Source organism: Schistocerca nitens, chromosome 4 (genome assembly GCF_023898315.1).
Source record: "Schistocerca nitens isolate TAMUIC-IGC-003100 chromosome 4, iqSchNite1.1, whole genome shotgun sequence".
In the NCBI taxonomy this organism is placed as follows: Eukaryota; Metazoa; Arthropoda; class Insecta; order Orthoptera; family Acrididae; genus Schistocerca; species Schistocerca nitens.
This window is the reverse complement of record NC_064617.1, coordinates 863,831,066-863,855,692: the sequence shown is the minus strand read 5'-3', so window position 1 is coordinate 863,855,692 and position 24,627 is coordinate 863,831,066. Positions and strand designations below refer to the sequence as shown.

The following is a 24,627-nucleotide window of genomic DNA, read 5'->3' as shown; positions in this document are numbered from 1 at the left end:
TCAATTTCTCCATTACTTGTTGTTTCCTCATGTACCTGCTCCTCAGCGTTTAACAGCTTCTTAAAATGTTCTTTCCAGAGATCTTTTATATTCCCTGGATCTTCAATAATGGTACCGTCCTCTGTTTCCACCTTTACTTGTACTTCAGAAGCCTTCCTTTTATTTTTCATCATTTTATAGAATATTTTCTTATTGCTCTTCACATCTTCTTCAAGTTTTTTTGTAAACTCTTCCCATGCCTTTTTCTTTGCTGTTTCCACTATTTCTTTGCACTTCTTCTTTTCCTCTATATATCTTTTATGGTCTTCGTCATTTTTAGTTTTCCACCATTCTCCATGCTCCATTTTTTCTTCTAACTGCTTGGATTGTGGTATCATCCCACCAACTTGCCTGTCTTATTTTTTCCTTTCCAGATGTTCTTCCACATACTTTTTGTGCTGCTTCGACTAAAGTGTCTTCGAATAAACTCCATTCTTTTTCTACATCGCAGAAAACTTCTTTTGGAATTTTCTGTGTGATTAATTCTCTGTACTTCTCAGCACATTCACTCTCCTTCAGTTTCCAACCCCGTATCCTCATCACTTTCTTCTGTTTTCTATTTTTCACACACTGATTCATTTTCCATTGTCCCACCAGTAATCTATGGTCTCCTTCTGCACTCACACTTGGAATTACCTTCATATTTGTTACTTTCTCTCCCCATTCCCTATCTACTAGAATATAATCAATTACACTCTTGGTTCTCCCACCCCAACTGTATCTGGTGATAACATGACTTTCTCTCTTCATAAACCAGCTGTTTGCTATTTTCATTCCATTCCTCTGGCACAAATCCAGGAGTCTTTCCCCTTCTTCATTTCTGCCTCCATATCCAAAACATCCCAATACTTGCACAAATCCCTTTCTGTCTTTGCCTACCTGTGCATTAAAATCTCCCATCACTATATTAGCACACTCTATATGGTTTTCTAACACATTTTCAAAGTCCATCTTCTCTTCTTCGCTACATCCCACTTGTGGTGCATAAATCTGGATTACTTTTAGTGTTTCTTTTTGGAATCTCACGTTTAAGATTATGATCCTGTCTGATACATATCTCACATTTTCAATACAGCTTTGTACATTCTTATTCACCATCACTGCCACACCATTTCCTCCAGACCTGTTATTCCTACTCCAGTACAGTTTTCCTCCTCCTCTCAAATTCTTCTCACCTTTTCCCTTCCACTTTGTTTCGCTTAATCCTCTCTGTTAGTACATTTGTCATTTCTTCGATTTTTCCATTGAGGGTTAATATATTAAGGGTGCCAATATTTAGGTTATTTTTTAGTCCAGTTGGTTTCATCTTCTTGTACTGAGAAATATCATCAGGTCTCCCATCATTTGCACCAGTACTTGAAGAAGCAGTGGGGTCAAATCCTGAGTGGTTCGTTCCGAGGCTCGTCTGTGTTTTGAAAGCAATAGAGGTTCGTCTGTGTTTTGAAAGCAATATACGAAGACTTTCCTACTGGCTTGCTAGGCCTAACGCAAGAAAGGATTTTCTGTTGGGGTTGTCTCCCTTAGCCTTTGGAGTTTCTCCTCCACCACAAGGCAGTGGTTCACTTCTCATTTAATCCCCAGAAAGGAGGGTTGCCTTATCTGCCAGCTACGCCGTCCGAAGTCTTCCTTCTCCGTCGTCGCTGCCATTAAGGTCTTCACCCGTAACCCTGGACATGGGTTCCATGTTATACCCCACAGGATTGGGTCCCTGCTTGAACTCAGCCATCCTAGCACACCAGCCTACTGAAGTGTAGGATGCCCACCCCTGCGACGTGGACGCGACAGACAGGAATTACCCCAGTGGAGGAATAGGGAAGGGCACCCTACCTCCCTGGAGCCGGGTTAATGATTGTGTATGGTGCCACAATCATTGGTCTTAAGTGTAATCTTGAGAAATCACAGTTTTTTCAGGCATCTATCACGTACTTGGGGTTCCAACTCTCTCGGGATGGTATTTGTTCGCTTCAGCAAACTGTCGCTGCGATTGATGCCCTTCCTCGCCCTACATCTGTTAAGGAACTGCATGCCTTCTTGGGGAAAATAGCATACTATCACAGGTTTTTACCATCTGTTGCTTCGGTGGCTCAGCCGTTGCATTGCCTGTTGCATATAAAACGTGCCTTTCCACTGGTCCGCATCATGCGATGCGGCTTTCCAGAAATTGAAGACTATGCTGAAACAGGCCCCATGCCTGGCTACTTATCGACCTGGCCAACATCTCGTTCTTGCCACGGACGCCTCTCAATATGGGGTTGGTGCAGTCCTTGCGCACCGTTTTTCTGACGGTTCTGAACAACCCATTGCTTATGCCTCCAAACCGCTCACCGATGCCCAACGAAAATATTCTCAAATTGAAAAAGAAGCTTTGGTCATTATTTATGCTCTTCATAAGTTTGGTGTTTTTCTTTATGGATCCAAATGTCATCTTGTTATGGACCAAAAACCACTTGTTTCCTTCTTTCTTCCGTCAACGTTGCTTCCCGACAAGGCTGCACACCGCCTCCAGCGTTGGGCTGTTTACTTGTCTCGTTTCAATTATGAGATTCATTTCCGGCTGACTGCTCAACATGCGAATGCTGATGCACTGTCTCACCTTCCCATGGGTCCTGATCTGGCATTCGATAGGGACGAACTTCTGTGTTTCCACCTGGATGTTGCCGAGCAGCGGGTTGTGGACGAGTTCCCCATTACCGGGGACCGGCTGGCAGCTGCTACGGGTTCTGACCCTACCCTCTCCCAGGTTTTACGCTGTATTCTCTGGCCCGATCGTCAGTCCACTAAGACTTCTGATCCGTTGCGGAACTACTACGCTTGACGTTATAACACTAGTCAGATGGCATTGTTTGTGATGTGAAGGGAGTTATGAAAATTGCTTCAGAGAAGCTGAAGGCATCATTCCATACTAAAGTTACTGTCCATGTTGCAAAGTTGTGTTTGGAATGAAAACTATGTTCTTCCATATAGAATATTATTTTTGGAATCTGCAAAAAGTATGATATATTTATGAAGCACTAGTTGTAAATATTAAGAATGTCACTCCTCTGGTTTGCATTTATTAATATCTGTTTATTCGTAAATAATTTTTAATCAATATTCTCTGTTGCTTTTAGTAATTCAAATTTTCTTCATAATTCAATTGCTCTGTTATTGCTCTTTTGATTTTGTTTATCCATATGTAAATTTACCAGTGTAAGTACTTCTGTTCTCATTTTGACCCGTTATCATCGGGGACACTTCTGTCCGTACGGAAGCCTCCTCCTCGAGACTTTACGGCCAGTCAAATAACACTTATGGACGTTAGCAGTCTACAGGCCACCTCCATCAAGACCAGAGCAAAAAATTCGAAGGGGGGAAAAGTGTTGTGACTCACCGATATTTCAAAGTGCTGCCACGCAGTTACGCGCGTCCTCTATATGCGGCGCTGTCTGCCAACCACGCAGCAGCCACGCCACCTAAGCGGCCAAGCAGCCAGCGGCCGCCAGACTTGGACTAAGTGCTCATTTGAATGTTACTGTGTTCACATGTCTTGCTTCGTCAACTTGCTCTGTGACTTACATGTGTCGTGTCGTTTTGAATATGTGTGTTCAACTTGACGTTATAACAATCACATTTTCCTTCTCTCACTCTCTGTCCCTACTCCTCTTCACTCTCCTTGGTTTTATATCTTCCCCTCTCATATTCCCCAAGAGTATGTATGTACAGGGGGGAAAGGGAGGGTAGGCACTTAAGGGTTCAGGATTCTATCTCAATTCTATCACTGGCACACATCAGAAGGCACACAGCAATACATACATGTGTGGTCTTGAAAAAGTAATAATCCTAATATTAAACCTTTATTGATGCAAGGAAATAATGAAAATCTTTAATCAGAATGTCGTGGGAAAATCAGTATACTCATGGATTGTGGATCAGATGATACTTAAAACAACTAGACCAAAAAGTATTTGTGTGTGAATTACATTTAGACATACATGTAATTAGTTACCAACTGACCTGTCCACGGTTTATAATTGCACAATTGAAGAGCAGTTATTAAATCCAGTGACTCCCCCGGTGGGATGCCATATCCTCGACTCAGCCCGTGAGGATTGGACGGTGTGACACAGTCATCACTTGCTTCCTTGCGAAGTACTCTGTCAACTTCGACTGATGAGAAGAATGCAACAGACAGGGGCAGGTCATACATGCCCACACGGCTGCTGCAGAAAGCACGCGCCATTAGGTTGGAAATGTGCATTGCTGTTGCAGCACGATATTTGTCTCTTTCAGGGACAAGGTAACGCACCTGGAAAAAAAAGAGGTTACTCACACAACAACAAGATTATTTATCCTGTTAAATGTACGTCTTCCAGGTGCACGTGTGAATATATTCCTCCACAACATAAATCAGAAAAAAAAATTCTGCAACTGACAGGAGATCAAACCTGACATCTCTGGACTTTTAATTTCACATTAATCCACTGTAAGGATACATTCTATGAGTAATGTAAAAGATAATCATTAAATCACCATTAACATACATGAATATAATCTGCAATTCCATAAAAAAGAAAGGTTGGGCCTCAATTTTAAACAATATAGCACCAGATCTAATTTTGTGCTTAGTTTTATTTATGTAATTGATTTTCTAATTTATTTCAACTATTCCTAATTAGTATCTTTAGTTACAGGGTGAAATCAGTAATTGTTTCATAGCTTAAATTCTACTGTTGACGTATAAACAAATATAAATTCTGTACTAATTATAAACATTTGGAGGAATAACTCATAGTATTCTTAAAGGATCTATTTGGATATATTCGAAAACATGTTAGCAAAGCCAGCTATTAATTAATTCCAAAGTAATTAATGGTTTTGCCAAAAGTATTGTTTGTGTAACTACATTTTTTAATTTCACGATTTAAACAAATAATTCGGCCTAAGCCTTGTAGTAGAAGAAACTGTTAAAAAGAAGGAATTTTTAGATGTATTCAGTTAATTTAATGAGTTAAGTTTTAACTGTAATTCTGTAAATTAAACATCGAACAATGTGTAATTTCAGCACCTATTATTATGAGGATGTGGACCTGGTTTTTGGTCCCAAGACAGTCAGTCCACGGCCAAGTTTCAGACAAGAAACCTGTGTTGGTTAGAACAACAACAATGCTTCAACATAACCCTAGAATAAGTGTTACACAATTAGGCTGTATGTTAAAACAATGACAGTGTCTGCTCTATATGTACCTTTCTTTTCTTCAAGGACTGTGAACTTTGTGGTTAGGTTTTTACTGCTCGTAGATGTTCAACAGTAAACTATTGTAACAGTATGTGGATGTTCACCTGCAAACTATTATTGAGGCTCATAGAAAGTTAAAAAAATTGTGCACTGGCCATATTACTGTGTACTATCGGGGGGTTGTGAACAGTGAAAGTAAAAGACTGTGAAACGCAACTGTGCATCTGCTGGCTACATCATTTACAGTACACAGTGGCTGCATGTACAACCCCAATTTTTTCAGCCAGTATGTCGACACCGAGGACAACAAGCAAAGAATAAAAGAATGCGAACTGCTACAGGTGGCAGTGAACCTGGTCCCTACTGCCCACTACTAGGTGTTCCAGCTTTCATGGTGGATGGTATGCAGTAGGGGTTTTAAAAAAATCTCATTGCATTTTCATAAAATTTTGACATGAATTATTTGGTAAGTAATTATTATATGTTTTAACTTGCTATAATTCTGTTTTATAGCTTTTATAAAGTTACTTTCCTGTTTTATAAACCAATGTCGCTGTGGAACTGGTGGGTGGTTAGAGAATTTTACAACTAACAGAGATACAAAAGTGGGCAGTAGGTAAAAAATGTTGACTGCCCCTGCATTAAATTGTCAGCATGTTCCCACTGTTGGCATATTTTTTCACTTGACACCACATTACATTTGCACATCAACTCAATCATTCCACAACACAGAAATTCATTGTGATTATATTGTTTTATACCAAAAGGGCCTCAGTCACAATAATACTCACTGGGACCAAACTGATGTGATATGATGAAATGTCTGCAGCCCTATGCTCACAAAGCAGAGAAATCAATACACACATTTTGCACTTCCACGAATAACAGGCCTTAGTCTGTTAGTTACGCCGTTCCTGTGTATATCAGCATCAACAATAAAGACAGGTGCCTCACATTTGTACTTGCTCCTCCTCCACTGTTTTTTCTGTCGTGGACAACAAGTGAACAATTATTGTTGTTCATCACGTATCACGGCAGACTGTTCAGAGTCTTTACACCACGCACCAAAGTACGCAATTTTAGAGTGACTTGCCGTGTAGCCGGAAAGAGAGCAGCCTTTTGTGTTCTCACATAAGCACAACTGTTTAAGCCACTGGGGCAGTGTGAGCTGGCTATCATGATTATGATCAGTTATGCACACTCCCAATGAATATAAAGAAACATTATTAAATTTTATTCAACCTTTTTCATACTCCATATTCAGACTTGTACTGATACGACAATTATACCGTAAAAGTCTTAGTTCATTATCTCCAACACAAGTTTACCTGAAAACTTAAGCTTTTCACATATTCATTTATAATATCAATTGAAACTACAACTACAATGATCATTTCATATACATTGTTTTTCTAGGACTTTCTTGCTTTATTATAATAGCCTGATGACATAAGAATAATTACTTTCAAAATTGTTATTTATTTATGTTTTGTTGTGTGAATGTTGTTGAGGGACAGAGAGAGAGAGAGTGCACGGAGGACATACATAAAGTGTGGAAATTTTATTTTATTACAAACTATGTGAAATGTATGTGTGGGAAAGTCCTCGTGCAGAGTGTGCAAGCTTTTGTATTAAAGCATCCAGAACAAATGCTAAGTGTTAAATCAGGTAGAATTTCATTTCTGCATATAGTCCATATTTTGTTTTATTTAAATTAAAGTTGGTTTCATAAATTCAAACTTTCTTTTACAAATTGCCCTTTGTAATGCTTCTGGTTGATTTAGGAATTACCATGAGTACTTAGGGGCAGGTGCTGTTCTGGATGGTTGCCTAACTCATCAGCCTGTAAGGATCAAGCAGTTCCTGCACTTCGAGTAGTTGTTTGTACTACAGTCCTGTGTCTCTAGGAGTCGCTCAGGAACAGTCTTACTGTGCAGATCAATGTGGAATCATGTCACACAGTGTCATATTAAGATGAGGAAAATCTTATATTTTATCAGTTTTTTAGTGTGAGTGTAAAATTACCACAGTTTTGAACATTTTAGTGAAGATCTGAGAATTTGGAATAACTTAAGTTTGGAAATTATTTGCATTGAACTTTCTTCTCATACCTAAAACTCTGTGTGGCATGTTTATGAACAGCTTGAGACATTATGGTGAGCAATTCTTTCTACGACGCCCACTGAACGGGTTGATGTAGTAATTCGCGAATATCTGTGGGTCAGTGGCTGTACAGGATGTGAAAATTATTTGGGTTGGACTGATAAATTTCTCTTAAAAGACATCACAGTCGCCGTTGACTGTATGAAATATTTATTATTACAATTGCAATTTTGGCCTTATGGCCATTTTCAAGTAACACTGCAAAAGTTACCTAAACAAAAAAAATATAAAAATGAAGCACAGGGTTATATACATAATTAAACAAACATTTCATTAAGATAGCAGTGTAATTATAAATATTGGTGAGAAATGTACATAACTTACATTCTGTCAGAATATAAGACTATCTGCCATGAGTACATGTTGTCATCAAAATGCAGCCTTTTGACTGTGAGAGTCCCACAAGATCTGATGAGTACAACACTTATTGCATCGTAAAATGTTGTTAAATATGTGCTGTATTATCAATGTTACCACCTTACCATCGTTCTAATAATCTATCGCAAATAAAAGCTCAGGTGCACTGACAACATGTGGAGCTAAGTCTGTTGGTGTGAAAATACATTTACTAAAGGTACTGCCTGTGCACGTAGCAAAGATAGTGCACACCAAGGATACAACTTATAAGCTTTATATCATAAAGTCTTTTCATCTGTCAACATCATACAGCTTTCTAATTATTGCTATGATTGTAAGGGGTAGTAGGACAGGATGGGAATATTTATTTATAACATAATAGGGGATAATACATGTGTTATCTGTTAAAAAGCTCTCACAATGACTTAAGCGGTCGTAAATGAGATGAAGACAGAGCTCTGATATATAATACTCTGTGTGCGTATACATTTTACAAATATGAATGGCGTAAAACACTTGCCAGCAATCCAATTCACTGTGCAGCACCACAAATCGGGACAAAACATTAAAATGCCTCCGCACAAATACAGGATGCATCCTGCATCCAGGCTCTATTATAGCAAACAAGACTAAGTAAATACTTGTACTATTCCATTGAAATTGCTTAAAATGTTTTCAATAAGTGTCATAAAATAACTGTACATTATGAATCACTGTTGAAGTAGATTGATACAATAAATCACATTCTTCGGATACAATGAAATGTCGAGGCTACATTTCATTTATAAAAATATACAAAAATAAAATACATTGGAGTATGCTTTTTTCCCTTTGTTAGAGTCCATAAACTTTTCTTTACAGTAAAAACACCAGGATTACTCATAAAATTTGTTACTTATGACTTGAGATTAAACTGGTCAGATACATCACATAAAATTTGTGATCCTAAAATACATAAAATAAGAGAATTGATACATTGCAAGTGGTGGCGGATATGAAACTTCACAGTAACTAATATAATTTTGAAGTATCCACATATTTTTTATAAAACCTCATTTACATGCTCATCTGTACAAAATGTCAGGGTGGTAAACTCCCATCAGATGTCAAGGGTATTGCGCCCGTAAGCTATTTTAAAATCTGTCATTTGTACATAAAACGGACTGGATGTTATCTAAAAATCTTTTATTTTTTAAACCATTTGATCATTAAGCAGGTCACTAGGATGATTTTTAATATAGTTGTAAATTTCTATTTCTTCTAGAATATTCATGATTCTACTTTTAGGCACAGTATGCAGTATTTTAAGGTATGAATCTACGTTGTTGACCATATGTTTATTCTCACTTAAGTGTTTGCTAAAGGTAGAGGTATTGCTCTCTGCCTGTCTGATTTGTTCTTCAAACCTGTCATTAAATGCCCACCCAGTTTGTCCAATATAACATTTTGTGCATGAACCACATTCTATTCTGTAAATCCCTGATCTTGCAGACTGATTTGTTCTACCTGTTCCATGCCTGATTTTTTTTCTTAGTGTATTGTCTGTGTAAAAGCTGATTCCTATGTTGGTTTTCTTAAACACCAGTGCAATTTTATCTGATACTACTACTAAATATGGTAATTTGGTAAACTTAGTTTTTTTATAGTTAACATCATCTCTGCAGAACTGCGCTCATAGGCAGCCGTGCCTGGTACACGCGGTGCTCGGGGACCACTGCACAGCTATGATACCTGAGGATGGACTTATAACAGTCGGAAATCGGTCGTGTGAAAATAAAGTAATTTACAAGTGAAGCGGTATTTCCAGCCTCTGCTATTTAGCAACTGCTGAAAGTGATTTAACATCCAAAAAGAAACAGAGAAACACATCTTGGAAGAAAAACAAGATTTACAATGAGAATCAGTACAACAAAGACTCTGACAATGTGTGTTCTTCCCATCTTGGTTACATTCATGATGATATTCCATTCCATGAATTGCATCTGTTCTTGGAGAATAGTAGTGGAACAACAAAACCCATGATTTGACTAGTGTGCTCCTCACCCTGACTGACACAGGTTGCTTTCAGAAAATAGAATTATACTTCTCAGTCAAGGATATTTCTTTCCTTCTCTGAAAACTGGAACTTCAGTCTTGTAAAACAATCACTAATGAAGAATGGCCAAATCTATACTAATGGATCAGATTTCAAAAATGACTGTAAACAGCAGAAAACCAACAAGTTTCTCATGAAGCAAGTGCAGATATCAGATGTTTTTGATTTTAAAACTTTCTGGCAAATTTATTACAACAAGACTTGTTGCTTCATTGCATTCTTGCCTGAGATCTCATAGGTGATATAATCAGACATTTTTTCCAACTGCCTCCAGCAGGACAACCTCTACCCAATACACCCATCAATCTAGCATACCCGACAGGATGTGTCCCAATAAAATCCGCAAAGTTGAGTGAGGTAAGAAAACTGCTTCTCCATTCTTCCTCTACTAACTGCATTTCATCCCCTGGTACGTTGCTTTCTACTATTTTCTGAAATAATTCTTTGCATTTCTCTGCTTTCAGCTTCCACACATTTGTCTTTCTTTCTTACCTTCCTGTTCCCTTTTCCTCTTTAATACCTCTTACTGTCACTACTCAAAGATGGTGATCACTATCTAGGGCTTAGGAAGGTATTACCTTAACATCTTTCACTGCCCTATTCATGTCCTGGTCACATACGTAGTCTACCATGAATTTAGTTGACAAATTAAGGCTGTACCACACTACCTTATGACTTTCCTTCTTCTTAAGCCAGGTGTTGGCAACTGCGAGTTCATTCCTTTTACAGAAGTCTAACAATTTCTGTCCTCTGTTTCTCCTTCTCCACCCTTCCACTCCAAATACTTCCTCATACCCTTATCTTTCCTTTCCCACATGTACATTTAAGTCCACCAGTACAATGATCACCTGTCCAATTAGTTGTCTGCAAACTCCCCATTTTCTCTTATGTAGAGCATCCAACTTGTGGCACATATATGAGCACCATTTCCATTTCCTACCCTTTCACTTTCACTATCACTATCTTGTCACTCATTCCCTTCAAGTTCCTCTTTCAACCCTCCTTGCATAACTACTGCCACTCTGTGTCTTCCTTCCTTTTTCATCATTCTCACTTATGTACAACCCATATCTGCTCCACAATTACCTACTTCCATTACCCTTCCACCTGGTTTCTGACAATTCTAGAATATCTGGTCTCTTCCTGTTCATCAAGTCCACCACTTCCTCTACCTTCCCTGTCAGTTTCTGTATTTTCAATGTACCAAATCTTACTCCTTGGGAAAAGCTGGGTCATCTTCCATTATTTCCATTCTTTCTGAGGCTTGTTCTGTGTTTGAAAGAATGTATTTTATCCATTATTCACTTGCTGGGTCTATCGCAGCTGGATTTGTTAATGGATTTTTCACTCCAGTGCTTTTGGTCTACAGGAGACATTTTATTTCTGTCCTGCATTTCAACAGATAGGAGCTGCTGACAGCCAATCCCCAATACACCACCTAGGGATGTATTCTCTAGGGTTCTGAGGATAATATTTATTTATTTTCATTTTACTCAAACGTCAGAGCTGCTGACTGCCAATCCCCAATCCACCACCTAGGGATGTATTCTCTAGGGTTCTGAGGATAATATTTATTTATTTTCATTTTACTCAAACGTCAGAGCTGCTGACTGCCAATCCCCAATCCACCACCTAGGGATGTATTCTCTAGGGTTCTGAGGATAATATTTATTTATTTTCATTTTACTCAAACGTCAATCAACTGGACTCAGACCCTATCGGTATGGACCAATTTAGTTATAGTCTATGGAACATGCAAACAGCTAACTTAAAAACCAACATTAAACTCTGAAACTATAATCACATACCTCATCATGGAAGCTCAGACAGAAGCGAGCACTCAGTGGCAGAAGCCAGCGAAGAGAAACAAGCAGCAGGTGGAGGAAGTCGACGGCCCCACTCTGCACAACCCAGTTGACTCTTGTTGGCAGTGTCCTGTCATCATTGTCCTCGAGAGCACGTGTCAGGCGGCCGCTGAGAAAAGGGGTTCGTGGCTCCGCACTGCAAGCAATCTCCTCCAGGCGATTGAACATGGCTGATTCAGTGCCTCCTTCCCACTGAGGTGGGTGAAAAAGTTCACTGACAGGTTTTCCCATCCTGTTGAGCAAAACATACAATATTTAATGCCATAACATTTGTGACACCATATATAAACGAGTTCTATAATTCAACAGTGGAAAATTCAGGATGAAATAGTGCAATATTATGAAATGATATATTGCTACACACCATATAACAGAGATGTTGAGTCACAGATAGGCACAAAAAAAAAAGACTGTCAAATATGTAAGCTTTCAGCCAAAGGTCTTTATCACAATTAGACAACATATACACACCAATCACACACACGTGACCACAGCCTCTGGCAGCCAGAGACTGTGTGTGTGTGTGTGTGTGTGTGTGTGTGTGTGTGTTATCTAATGCTGATGACGGCCTTTTTGCCCAAAAGCTTACTTGTTTGGCAGTCTTTTTGTTGTGCCTATCTGCAGCTCAACATCTTCCCTACATGGTGAGTAGCAATCTATCCTTTTACTAATAGTTATGTGATTCAGAGTGACTTAATGTTAATTGTTGTAACATTTGCATTATTATGATATTGCAGCCACAAGTGTGGTGCGAAACCATACAATACCATTTTCACCAAGGAAAATAAGTACCATTTATTTCCTTATTTTAATTTATAAATCCCTTCAGCTGCATCGTCCCCCCCCCCCCCGGTTTAATTTGTATCAATTCTGAAGCCATAAGGCTCTATCTTTACGCACAAGAAAATAGAAATCAATGTATGCTATATCCACAATTATACCATCTGATTATGACGAAACTGCTTAGACTAAAATCACCCTTCACTTGTTTTAAGTACTAACAGGAGGCATGTTGCAATATCTTTTTGAATATCATTATTTTCATAATGCTTCCAGCATTAATATTTGTTACACTTGTGTAAACAGCTAAATGCATATGAAAGAGATGTATTAGTAAGAGCACGTTTTTGAATACCAGTTCTTCCATTATTCTCACATGCCTATGGGTGAACAGTTGATAGGCCTTGTGGCAGAGAGAGCTGTCCTGCACATATGGAAAAAAAGGAGTTTATAGTGTCTGAACAGTTCATTCTGTTCATTATCATGTGTCAAAACCTCTGGTAAATAATATAGCCCACATGCCATCTAAGCCATTTATTCAGATCCACAGATTTCAAGTCAGCAAGACTCTCAGTGACAAATGAAGTTACCCACATCTAAAGATGACTGGATTGTAACCACAATCTGTCAATACAATAATATCTGAAATTATTTGTTTTCAATTCTTTAATACTCAAGTTAACATAGTTTGTTAAACTTTCTTATTACAACAATATTTCAGAGGCATCTAATATAAAATAAATGTAATCCTGATGCCAATTACATTAATGGAAGTTTGAATGTGAAACAGTAGATATCACAAAGTTGACAATTATGTGTATACAAAATGGAGGCAACTGCTGCTGCCGCCAGTATTGGGAAGAAGGAAAATTATAATGAAAAGTCTTGAAAAATGCACAGAAGAATGAAGAGTGAAGACCGTGTGTGGCATACAAAAAATTTGTGCTTACAAGCGAGGTGCTGGCTGTGTGTATAACATTCATGCAGCAAAATCTAACCTCAGGTCCTGCTGTTATGTTTCATTAGTTGAGGACACAAAACTATAATTTTTTTTGAAACTTTTACAAATTAAATGATTTTACCATTCAGATTCAATTTTTATCTGGAAAAATTACACAGAAACAGTGCACTCATGATTATAAACATGATTAAAATGATTCCTCAGTAAGCAGATTGAAGTAACATTTGAGTATAATGTAAAATTATATTGTGGCAAGTACAGAGCAGGGGCAGCCACACCATGCAAACTTTAAGAGACATTATAAGAGGATGGTGCTCATCATCTTCATCTTATACACTTTCAAGCCCCCTGACTTGTCTGTCTGGGGTGTAAGTCTTTCCATATTTTCCTGTCCTTCCACCATGTTCCTCATGCCACTCTGTCCCAGTCTTTTCCTCTCTTCATCACACATTCCGTCTCCCGGTCTTCCTCTATGTCTCTTGCTTCTCACTGTCATTTCGTGAGTCTGTTTTAGTATTCTGCCAACTCTGATTCTAGTAACAGAGCCATTTTATCTTACTCTTGTCTTTTTCCATGGTCTTCTTTTCACTATTTTTCTTACTGTCTCACTTACACTATTTATGCTATCAAGTCCTAGTCTGCTGCTGTGAAATCTGACCCCGCAAGCCATTAACTGGCCTTTTCTTCATTACACACATTGCCGATGCATACTTGGGTACTGGAGCATAATCTCAGTATAACACTTGCTTACTTTTGGCGGTATATCCTTGCTCTATATCAGGCTTCTTTCACTCTGCAGAAAACCATGGGCCTGCCTTCGAATTTCACGCACCTTATCATTTCTCCCACTGTCTTGTATTATGCTCCCCAGGTACTTGAAATATTCCACTTTCTTTAGTACATGCCCTCTAATACTTTTATCTGTTGCTGCTCTTCTCTTATTCCTCATTGTCAGAATCCCTCTTCATTTCTTTGCATTAATTTCGACCATACTGTTCCACCACACTTCCTCCCATACATTTAGCATTCGTCTCCTCCTCTATTTCTCCACAGCATTAAATCATTTGCAAACACCATTGCTTTTATATCTTCATCTCCTATTTATATTGCCTCCCCTGCCACTATCTCATCCGTAACGGTGATGAAAAGTAGGGGGGTTAGATTATCCCCTTGATTCAGCCCATTTTTCTATTCCAGCTAGCTTCTGTCTCAGACATCTTTAGGTATCACTCTCAGCATTCATGAACACAACAGAGAAAATGTCTTTACGTTTATATGGCCACCAAACAAGTCATACAGAGGCTTTCTGAAGTGGCATGTTGTTCGTATATCATACTGTAGGTAACACAAAACATATTTCATACAAGGAAGTTGGTTTAATTTGCCTATTGGGGTTAAGAACAAAACAAAGGTAATATGATCACCTTACAGCAGGCCTTTGTTTGACTGGGTTTGTATGACGATCCTCAGCATTATATATCTTCCTACAGGGGATATCCTATTATTTAATAACATTGATTTTGATATGAGAGAAATAAATAGGATACATGACTTGTATGTACATACCAGACCAGTGGTATAAGTTAATTGGATAATCACACATTCCTAAGCTATCTGTGGTGTGAAAGTGAAGAAGGAAGACTTCAAGAATAATAATCCAGTCAACCACAAAATAATAATGGGAAAATGTAATGGTGATGCAAAATTTTTGTAATCAGGAAATTTGCAGCAGTCATTTTAAGAAAAACATAAATGCCTTTTTCTTTAAAAATATCAGACTGGAGCTAAAAGAAAGGAAAAAAGTGCAATTATTTGAGATCTAAATATCACCTTACAGATGCATCTTTATACACTGAAGAGCCAAAGAAACTGGTACACCTGCCCAACATTGTGTAGGGCCCCCGTGAGCACACAGAAGTGCTGCAACATTATGTGGCATGGACTTGACTAATGCCTGAAGTAGTGCTGGATGGAACTGACATCATGAATACTGCAGAGCTGTCCATAAATGTGTAGGAGTACAAGAGGGTGGAGATCTCTTCTGAACAACACATTGCAAGGCATTCCAGATATGCTCAATAATGTTCATGTCTGGGGAGCTTGTGGCCATCAGAAGTGTTTAAACTCATAAGTGTGTGCCTGGAGTCATTCTATAGCAATTCTGCACGTGTAGGGTGTCACATTGACCTGGTGGAATTGCCCAAGTCCATCGGAACGCACAATAGACGTGAATGGGTGCAGGTGATCAGACAGGATGCTTATGTACGTGTCATCTGTCAGAGTCATATCTAGATATATCAGCGGTTCTGTATCACTCCAACTGCATATGCCCCACAACATTACAGAGCCCCAGCTTCAACAGTCATGAGGTTGTCTCCATACCCATACACATCCACATCCATCTACTTGATACAATTTGAAACAAAACTCGTCTGACCAGGCAACATGTTTCCAGTCGTCAACAGTCCAATGCTGTTGTTGATGTGTGCAGGCGAGGCATAAAGCTTTGTGTTGTGCAGTCATCACTGGTACATCGAGTGGGCCTTTGGCTCTGAAAGCTGATATTGGTGATGTTTCGTTGAATGGTTCACACGATGACATTTGTTGATAGCTCAGCACTGAAATCTACAGCAATTTGCAGAAGGGTGGCACTTCTGTTGTTGAACAATTCTCTTCAGTCGTCATTGGTCCCGTTCTTGCAGGATCTTTTTCTGGCTGCAGCTATGCCTGAGATATGATGTTTTACCAGATTCCTGATCTTCACAGTACACTCGTGAAATGATTGTATGAGAAAATCCTCACTTCTTGCTACCTTGGAGATGCTGTGTCCCATCACTCATGCGCCGACTATTACACCTTGCTCAACATCACTTAAATCTGCCACTGTAGCAACAGTAACCAATCGAACAACTGCGGCAGGCACTTGTTCTTGTATAGGCACTGCCAACTGCAGCACCGTATTCTGCCTGTTCACATATCTCCATATTTGAGCACGCATGCCTATACCAGTCTCTTTAGAGCTTCCGTGTATATTACTATGCTGATGGTTGAGTTACTATAATTATTTCAGCAAGATGAGACATTGTTGCACTGAAACTATGAAATCTACATGATGTGCGCTTTTCCATCCATTCTGAGGTAGTTGTCAGCATCAACCACTGCTGATTTCAATGAACATGTTGGAGAAATATGATATTTGTCATATGAATTGTATTTTAAAACACTTTCAAATACTTTAATATTAGTGTTTTAAAAAAACTCATTTGTAACCCTTATTTACTCATAGTTTCGCAAAAATCAATTTCATGAAAACTAATATTTTTTTAAAAAATTTATTGTATTTTCTAGTTATTTAGTGTGTAGGATGTGCGTGTGCACCCCTGCCCCCCCCCCCCCCCTCTCTCTCTCCTGTGCCCTTACAATGCATGCGTATGTGCCTGTATATGTTTATGCTTGATGACAGACTTATTCCAAAAGCTAGCAAGTTCTCTTTCTCTTTTGTCTGTGCCTGTCGAGGACTGCTCTCCTTTACCCCTCAATGATCTACATGAAACACTGTTTTTCTCAGATACAGTCATATGAGGGATAGCTTCCTCTGGTACTAGGACCCTCAATTACCCAGATGAGAGAGAGTTTGCAAACAGTGACAGCATGCAAAAACAGACATCACATTCATCAAAGAAGATGTAACTGCAAAGTATAAGACAGAATGCAATTCTGTATTCCTTGGAGAGGGAGAGTTGGGGGTAAAATGATCACTGTGCGCATCAACAATTGGAGTGTCACTGGGATTTTAGGGTGCTTCCCAGCCCTACCAGTTTCTACACAATTAATGACATCAAATAGTGCTACTTCTTAGTAGTGAATCTTGGATGAGATCAAAGGGTCAGTCATCTATTCATCTCTGCTGTCCTACTAATGTTTCCTCCTGAGAACCCTGAACTAGTATCCATAACTTTTCTAAACATAAAAGTAAACTCTGTCCACAGGCCCCCGCAGGTTCATTGGCACTGACCGATTACTGTGTCATCCTCTGCCAATAGCATCTCCTTAATTACCACCTGTGCACAGCAGTAGTCAACGATACACTTGATGTTTGTATTGATGGTTGGCAAGCAACTTACATTCATAGAGCTTTTATATGTTTTTGTGCAGATCTGAAGACTGGAAACATTGCTGATGTGGTATTATGCTGCCAAAATATTTTCCTCAGCAGTTGCTACTTCTTTGTGGCTCCATACCACTGGAGCACTCACATGTAGACAGCGTGATGCATGTTAAATGACAGTGTGCTACATTCTCTGTTATTTTTAACACAAATTATAACATCCACCTCCCAACAAGATAGCTGATCACCACCACCTCAAACACTTTGGTCACTTCTATGCACCGTTCCAGAGATCTTAAACAGTGCCAATGTTTGTTCATAAATGTTATAAGGAATGAAATGTCACTATCTTATTATTTTACTCACCTTCGTGCACACCGAAGAGCTTCAGTCTTGGACACGGGTTTCTCTCCCAAGATATCAACTAAAGATTCCAGCGGTCTGAATAGCCGACGACCCTTGGTAAGACTAAACATGCGCCTTGCAGAAGAACGAGCCTCACTCTCTGAAATACCTGGATTGAATTGCTGCAACACACGCTCGGCAAAAGCAGAGCCTGCACCGTATATCCGTGCGTAGTTCAAAACCTGTAGACACAAAAATCTATTTTCATTATTAGCACACAATCTTTCAATAAGACTGTGAATTACCAATTTAATGGAGCAGTTTGTGAAAATAAGAAAAAGGGAAGGTTGGGGTTTAACATTCAAATGATATGGTCTGTGAAGACAGAACAGAAACTTTGAGAAGGATGAGGAAGGAAGTCAGCTGCGCCCCTTCAAAGGAGCCACCACAGCATTTGAACTGCCATCATCCTGAATATGAGTCCAGTCTTATTACTACACCATCTTGATCAGAGTGAACATAATAACTAAAAAAATTTGAAGTTACTCTTGCAAGCCTTCCCTGTTCATCAGGCCATTCAAGGCCTTTAAGCCAGGGGCAGGCAAACGTTGCACGTAGCTCATGAGCCTACAGTGGTGCACGTGTGGTGCTCGCATGCAATCGTCGACCGGGACAGTGGCGACAGCCGGCAGTGTAGTACCAGGCAGTGTAGTACCAGGCTAAGCTGCGAACGTTGATGCGAAGCGACCACTAAGTAGTGAATGTTGTATTTCAAGAACAAGAACAGGAAAATGCAGAGTGAATCAAGGAAATGGAGAATTAGAGATTTGCTATCTTTTAAAAAGGAGTGGGAGAATCAATTTTTCTTTGTGCAAAAATGTGAAAATTCGAAATGTTTAATACGTGGCAGTATTCTTGCTGGTCTGCAGAAGTTTAGTATTGAACGCCATTATAATAAATTTCACAAGGACAAGTACAATTTATTGTCGATTCTGAGCAGATGGGGAAATTGACTGAGCTTAAGATGAGCAATCTGATGGTACTAGATGAATCTGACATAAGTTGCTGTTGTCATGAGAGATCTGCAACTTTCTTTCGTCATGTCTCTCATCTAATTTAACATTTTATGGAGCACTGTTTTCAGTTTTTCAGGACTGACAACAATGACAGCCCAGCGGTACGTGCAAGTTATAAGATTGCACTTAATATAGGAAAACCACTTGCTGAATGTGATTTTATAAAGGAGTGCATCAATGACGCTTCTGACTTACTTTGCCAACTGAATGCAAATCAATTTCGAGCTATCACTCTTTCTCGGTGGACTGTAAGTCGTCGTGTAAGTCCCATGGCAGGTGACATTTACTGTTAATTAAGGAGTGCAGTGCAGGAGTTTATTGCATTTTCCATCACACTTGATGAGTCCACAGATATTTCAGACACCGCACAATTAGTGATTTATGTCCACAGCGTGGACACTGCTCTGCACATAACAGACGATTTTTTTAGATATTATATCTTTAAAAAGCATGAACACCAGCACGGACATCCTAAAAGCCGTTGAAGAAGCTGTCGATTCAGCTGGCTTAAACAGGGAATGTTTGGTGTCAGTGACAACAGCAGGAGCACCTGCAATGAAAGGGGAACAAATGGGATTTGTTGGATTACTAAGAAAAAAAGCTACAGCATAAAGAAGAATCATTGTACAGCATCCACTGTATTTTGCGCCAAGAAGTACTCTGTGCAAAAGCAGCAACACTGGGGGACGTCATGCAAGTGGTTATTCGGACAGATAATTATTTGAGATCCCACGGGCTTACACATAGACAGTTTCACACATATTTAGCTGAAATTGGGGAAGAGTACAGTGTGTCTGCTGGCTTAGCTGCGGTAATGTACTCAAATGATTTTTTGAGCTGAGAATACAAATAAATCAGTTTTTAAAGGACAAAGGAATGTACGTCCCCAAGTTAGAAGATCCAGACTGGGTTGCCAACCTTGCATTTTTAGTGGACATTACCAGACACATGAATGCATTGAACACAAGTTTGCAAGGAGAAAATCAGCTAATTTGTGAAATGGCTGAAAAGGTGCAAGCTTTCACTAGTAAGCTTGAGCTGCGGAAACGACAGCTTTCGTCAGGGAACGCAGTGCATTTCCCTACTCTGTCTACTGTGCAAGAACAGAATTTCAAAGAATATGTTTCCATACTTAGTGCAATAAAAGAGGAATTTCTCAAGCGATTTGGGGATATATCATATTTATCCCAAGCTTTTGAATGGTTCTCGAGACCATTTGCTGTTTCTGTAGATGATATTCATCCCAATTTGCAAATGGAATTAATAGATCTACATTGTAATTCTCGTCTGAGAGACAAGTTCCTTTTGGCAAGACGTGTAATAGACTTTTACCATGACTTTCCACAGCAAGAGTTTCCTCGTCTCCATCATGAAGCCACGAAGATAATGTCAATGTTTGGCTCGACATAGTTTGTGAGAGATTTTTTTCTGTTATGAAAATTAATACACCTTGGTTAAGAGCACACATCAGTGATGAAAATTTATGTAACTGTTTGCGTTTGTCTGTATGTAGAAATTTTGTTCCAGACATTAAACGTATTGTAAACTCCACCTGCGATAATTAAATAAAATGTATCATAGGTAATAGGTACTCTTTCAATCCATGATTTCTTTCTTTCAGGCACTCCTACTAACCTTATTACTTCATTCAATAAACAAGCTAGGAAACAAAACGCAGTACAGGAAGGAGTGGAGGGACGGTATAGTGGGAAGGGGAGATAAACGGGTGGCCAGCTTCCCCCTGTGTGCATGCAGAACACCTGCTAACTGCACACGTGCAAGTGCACCGCACACGTGCAGGATTCCTGCCCGCCCCTGCTCTAAGCTATGCTAATCAACTTCCTTCAATACAACCATGTCTAATAACAGCTAAATACCCATGGACGAAGGATTTATCTGTAATGATACTTGAAAAGACAGTTGGGCATCATGCTTTACTTTTAACTATTGGTACATGATGTGTATATTTCTGTTTTCGTGTAACCTTGATTTACTTTGAAGGATATGATCGGAACTGGTTTGAACAAGTACTCAACATAGGAAATGTGCAGATATGCTGCATAAGTAGTGGGAATTATTTCCAGAAAAGTGAAACTTCGGTGCTAGGAAGGAGATCATACAACACTGTAATGCCTGCACATTTGTGCAAGACCTGCTTTTAGTGGGGGGTGCCACAAACCCATTTCCATAAATCATTTGTCAAGGCAGCCCTCCAGCTTTCCTTTCTCAGAGTCAGCAAATCCCATGATTTTATGGACTCGAGAACAGTCGCAAAAGTTTGCTACATTCTTCACTCACTGAAGAATAGATCTTATGAAGGCAGAGAACAGAATACCTGCCTTTGACAAGGCAGCCAATAAACCACTTTCCACCAAGGTCCCTTCCTCAAAATCTACCTATCACCTCTACTTATTGGAGCCTAGGACATTCTGCTGAATTTCTCATCCTCTTTACAACTGTTAACAGTCTCAGCACAGATATTAGGACAACAGATCTGTGGGCTGCAATTAAAGCCCAGACCTTGATGTAGTCCATGTTACCATAACATAAAGGTACATGATGCCACCTTACTTTTGATGACAGGATGAAATCTAACACACTGTGCAGAGTTGAAAAGCATTGCTGGTGAACTGAGAGAAGAAAGAAATTTGAACCAGGACTAACAGCTTGCACCACTGGATGAATAACACACAACTTTTGACCAATGACCCAAAACTGATGAAAACTGCAATCTCAGAAGGTGCAAAAGATCGGAGACTCGAACGATTAAAATGGGCTGCAGTCAAAGGAAGTGTACCACATACCACAGACCTTATGTTGTATCGTTCACTGGTGGGCTTGCTAGGAGGATTGGTGAGCAGTCACTGCATTGAGTTGCTGTGACCCACTGTCTAACACATTTATGAGGGCCTAGTTGCAGAAAATGCGATGTGCCCCATTCTGAGCCAACAGGCCACAGAACGACCGTGTAGGAACTTTCACTTTTCACTGGAGACCAAACTACTCTTCTTTAAGCTACTTGATTAATATTTGCAAGGTATTAATGCAAATGTAATTATGGGCTTGTATGGAATAATGAACACAATATCCCTCACCAAGGCCAAATGATTCTGTGATGTACTCAACAAATGCTTAATTGGCTTATTTAAAGGAAAATACAAATTAATAATGCATTTCTTTGTCTTAGCGTATATGGTTCTCTGATTTTATCCGTTAGATATGGTTTGTGAAAGCCTGCAACTGTGAAAATAATAAGTTTCTTTATAAATAACTTTCCTGCTACTAGGCACATTTTTTAATTTATATTTGACATGACGGTTTTGGGAAATTACTCACTTTCAAGTGTGTTTGCCTGTATACTACGTCATTTTTCATAATTTTTCTTTTTCCATAGTTTTAAATAAAAAATGGATAGTACAAAGAGGAACACACACTTGAAAATGGGAATCATTTCCTGGAACATTTTGGGTAAAATATATGTAGAAGAAAATTTGGACTGGTAGCAGGAAAGTTATTTATAAACAAACACACTGTATATGATTCTCTGCTACCCACATTTTCTTTGTGTAATCTATTCTGAACATTCTACTTTTCACTACTGTTCATTTACCTCCAACATTCAGGTACCCAGAAATTATTAATATTTCTGGCAGGACAGGATGGTTCCCACATACCGGTAATTTTACACCCATCAAGGGGCCCACTACAGTAGCCACTATAACACATTGCAGAAGAGTGCCCCATAAGAACACAACCAAGCAGTGCTGTGAACATCTGATCGTGAACGAGACAACTAGCACACACTAAATATTTTGTCAAAAATTATTACATTTATTAGTGTTATTTAATTTCATTTTAACTGCTAAACAAAAATTCTTAAAGTACTGTGTAATTACTCTGTATTGCTAATAACTGTTCAGTATCTCTTATGCACAGGATGCTTACACAACAGAACTGAGACTGCATTATTTGTCAATGACAGAAGATAAGTAATTCACCATCTTAGTTCTCTTAGTTGATACAAACTTAATGGGGCAGTGTATATTTGGCGAGAGGTTTGGGAGAGCGCATGCAGCTAAGAGATTGCTAATAGCGCTTCCAAACTAGTTACAAGAAACAAGTGTGTTCCACTACACACTATCATTTTCATGTCCCCAACGTCTATCTCACTCTAGACCCACATCGTAATGTCTTGAGTAAGCTGCCATTAAGTGAATAAATATACATTGTGTTATCGGCAATTGTAAATACAGACAGCGAAGAGTAAATGTCTGCAATCTTACAAATAGACTGTGTTGCCTTCTGTGGAAGGAAACAGCCTGACTGAAGTGTGCTAGCGATACTATCTATAACATTATAACATTAAATTAGATTGTCAGCATGCATACTGACTGAATAGATGATCTGTCCTTGATGTCTAGTTACAGTCATTTACAGGTTGAAACTGCTGTGGTTCTTGGCCTACTGATGCTTATCACTGATGACATGTCTGACAAACCTCTTGGGTCCGACAGACTAGTATTTCATGGATAATGTTGCTAGATGTCCTCTTACTTATGAGGTCTTGGGATGTTAGTACATTGGTTTGGATGAAGGAATAATTGACAACAGTGAACTGAAGAAACTCAGACAACTGTCTCCACAGAATGTTTCACTCTGCAGCAATGTGTGCACTCATTTTGAAACTTCCTGCCGCACAGAGTGGCTTAGCGGTTTGAGATGCCAAGTCACAGAGTGCACGGCCCCTCCCACCGGAGGTTTGAGTCCTCCCTCAGGCATGGCTGTATGTGTTTTTCTTAGCATAAGTTAGTTTAAGTAGTGTGTAAATCTTAGCAGTTTGGTCCCTTAGGAATTCACTCACATTTAAACATTTTGAAACTTCCTGGCAGATTAAAATAGCATCCCATGTCAGAAATTGAATCCAGAGTGCTAGTCTCACAAAGGATGCAGGAGAGCTTCTGTGAAGTTTGGAAGGTAACAGATGCTGTACTTGCAGAAGTAAAGCTGTGAGGGGGGACTGTGAGTTGCGCATGGATAGTTCAGTCAGTGAGAGGATTGCCTCTGAAAGGCAAGGTTCCAGCTTCATGGCCCATTTGACAGTTTTAATCTGCCAGAAATATTCAGTAAACTGTGCAAGACCTACGTCTGTACTATGGAATGTGCCTAATTGCCTGTGGTGGAATGCATGCCGAGCTATATCTGAACCCACACTTGCTACATGAATTTTGGTTAATGTAACATACTTGTTACAGTAACACAGCTTTCTCATTGTGCACTTAAAAGGATTAATGACAAATACTGAGCAGCAGGAATGATCTTAGATCATGGTTGGGGGTTGGGTTGGGTTGTGTTGGGGTGGGGGATGGAGAGGGGCAGGAAGGAGGGAGTGGGCTAGGGAGGGGGAGAGCACCTAGTGGGAGAGTGGAGAGCTGTCCGTGGGCTAGATAGGGGTGCAGATAGAGGGGGTAAGTGGCAGACAGTGGCATGCGATATCATGGACTAGAGCATGAGATAACACACACAACTAGCTGATGTGGAGAGACAAATGGGACGAGAGTACTGAGGCAGGGGATGGTGTGTGTAGACACACACACACACACACACACACACACAAACACACACA

At 39.4% G+C, this 24,627-nt stretch overlaps 1 protein-coding gene across 1 annotated transcript in view; it reads right to left on the bottom strand.

Annotated features, from left to right (window-relative positions):
* LOC126253326 (DNA polymerase subunit gamma-1, mitochondrial) overlaps nucleotides 1-24,627 on the bottom strand; it is a 144,733-nt gene that overhangs the window by 4,479 nt on the left and 115,627 nt on the right. Inside the window, exons 10-12 of the mRNA XM_049954590.1 lie at nucleotides 17,950-18,170; nucleotides 11,678-11,966; nucleotides 4,033-4,324 (exon numbers count right to left, since the gene is read on the bottom strand). Of these exons, the coding sequence (XP_049810547.1) occupies nucleotides 4,033-4,324; nucleotides 11,678-11,966; nucleotides 17,950-18,170 (802 nt within the window). The remainder of the gene's footprint in view (nucleotides 1-4,032; nucleotides 4,325-11,677; nucleotides 11,967-17,949; nucleotides 18,171-24,627) is intronic.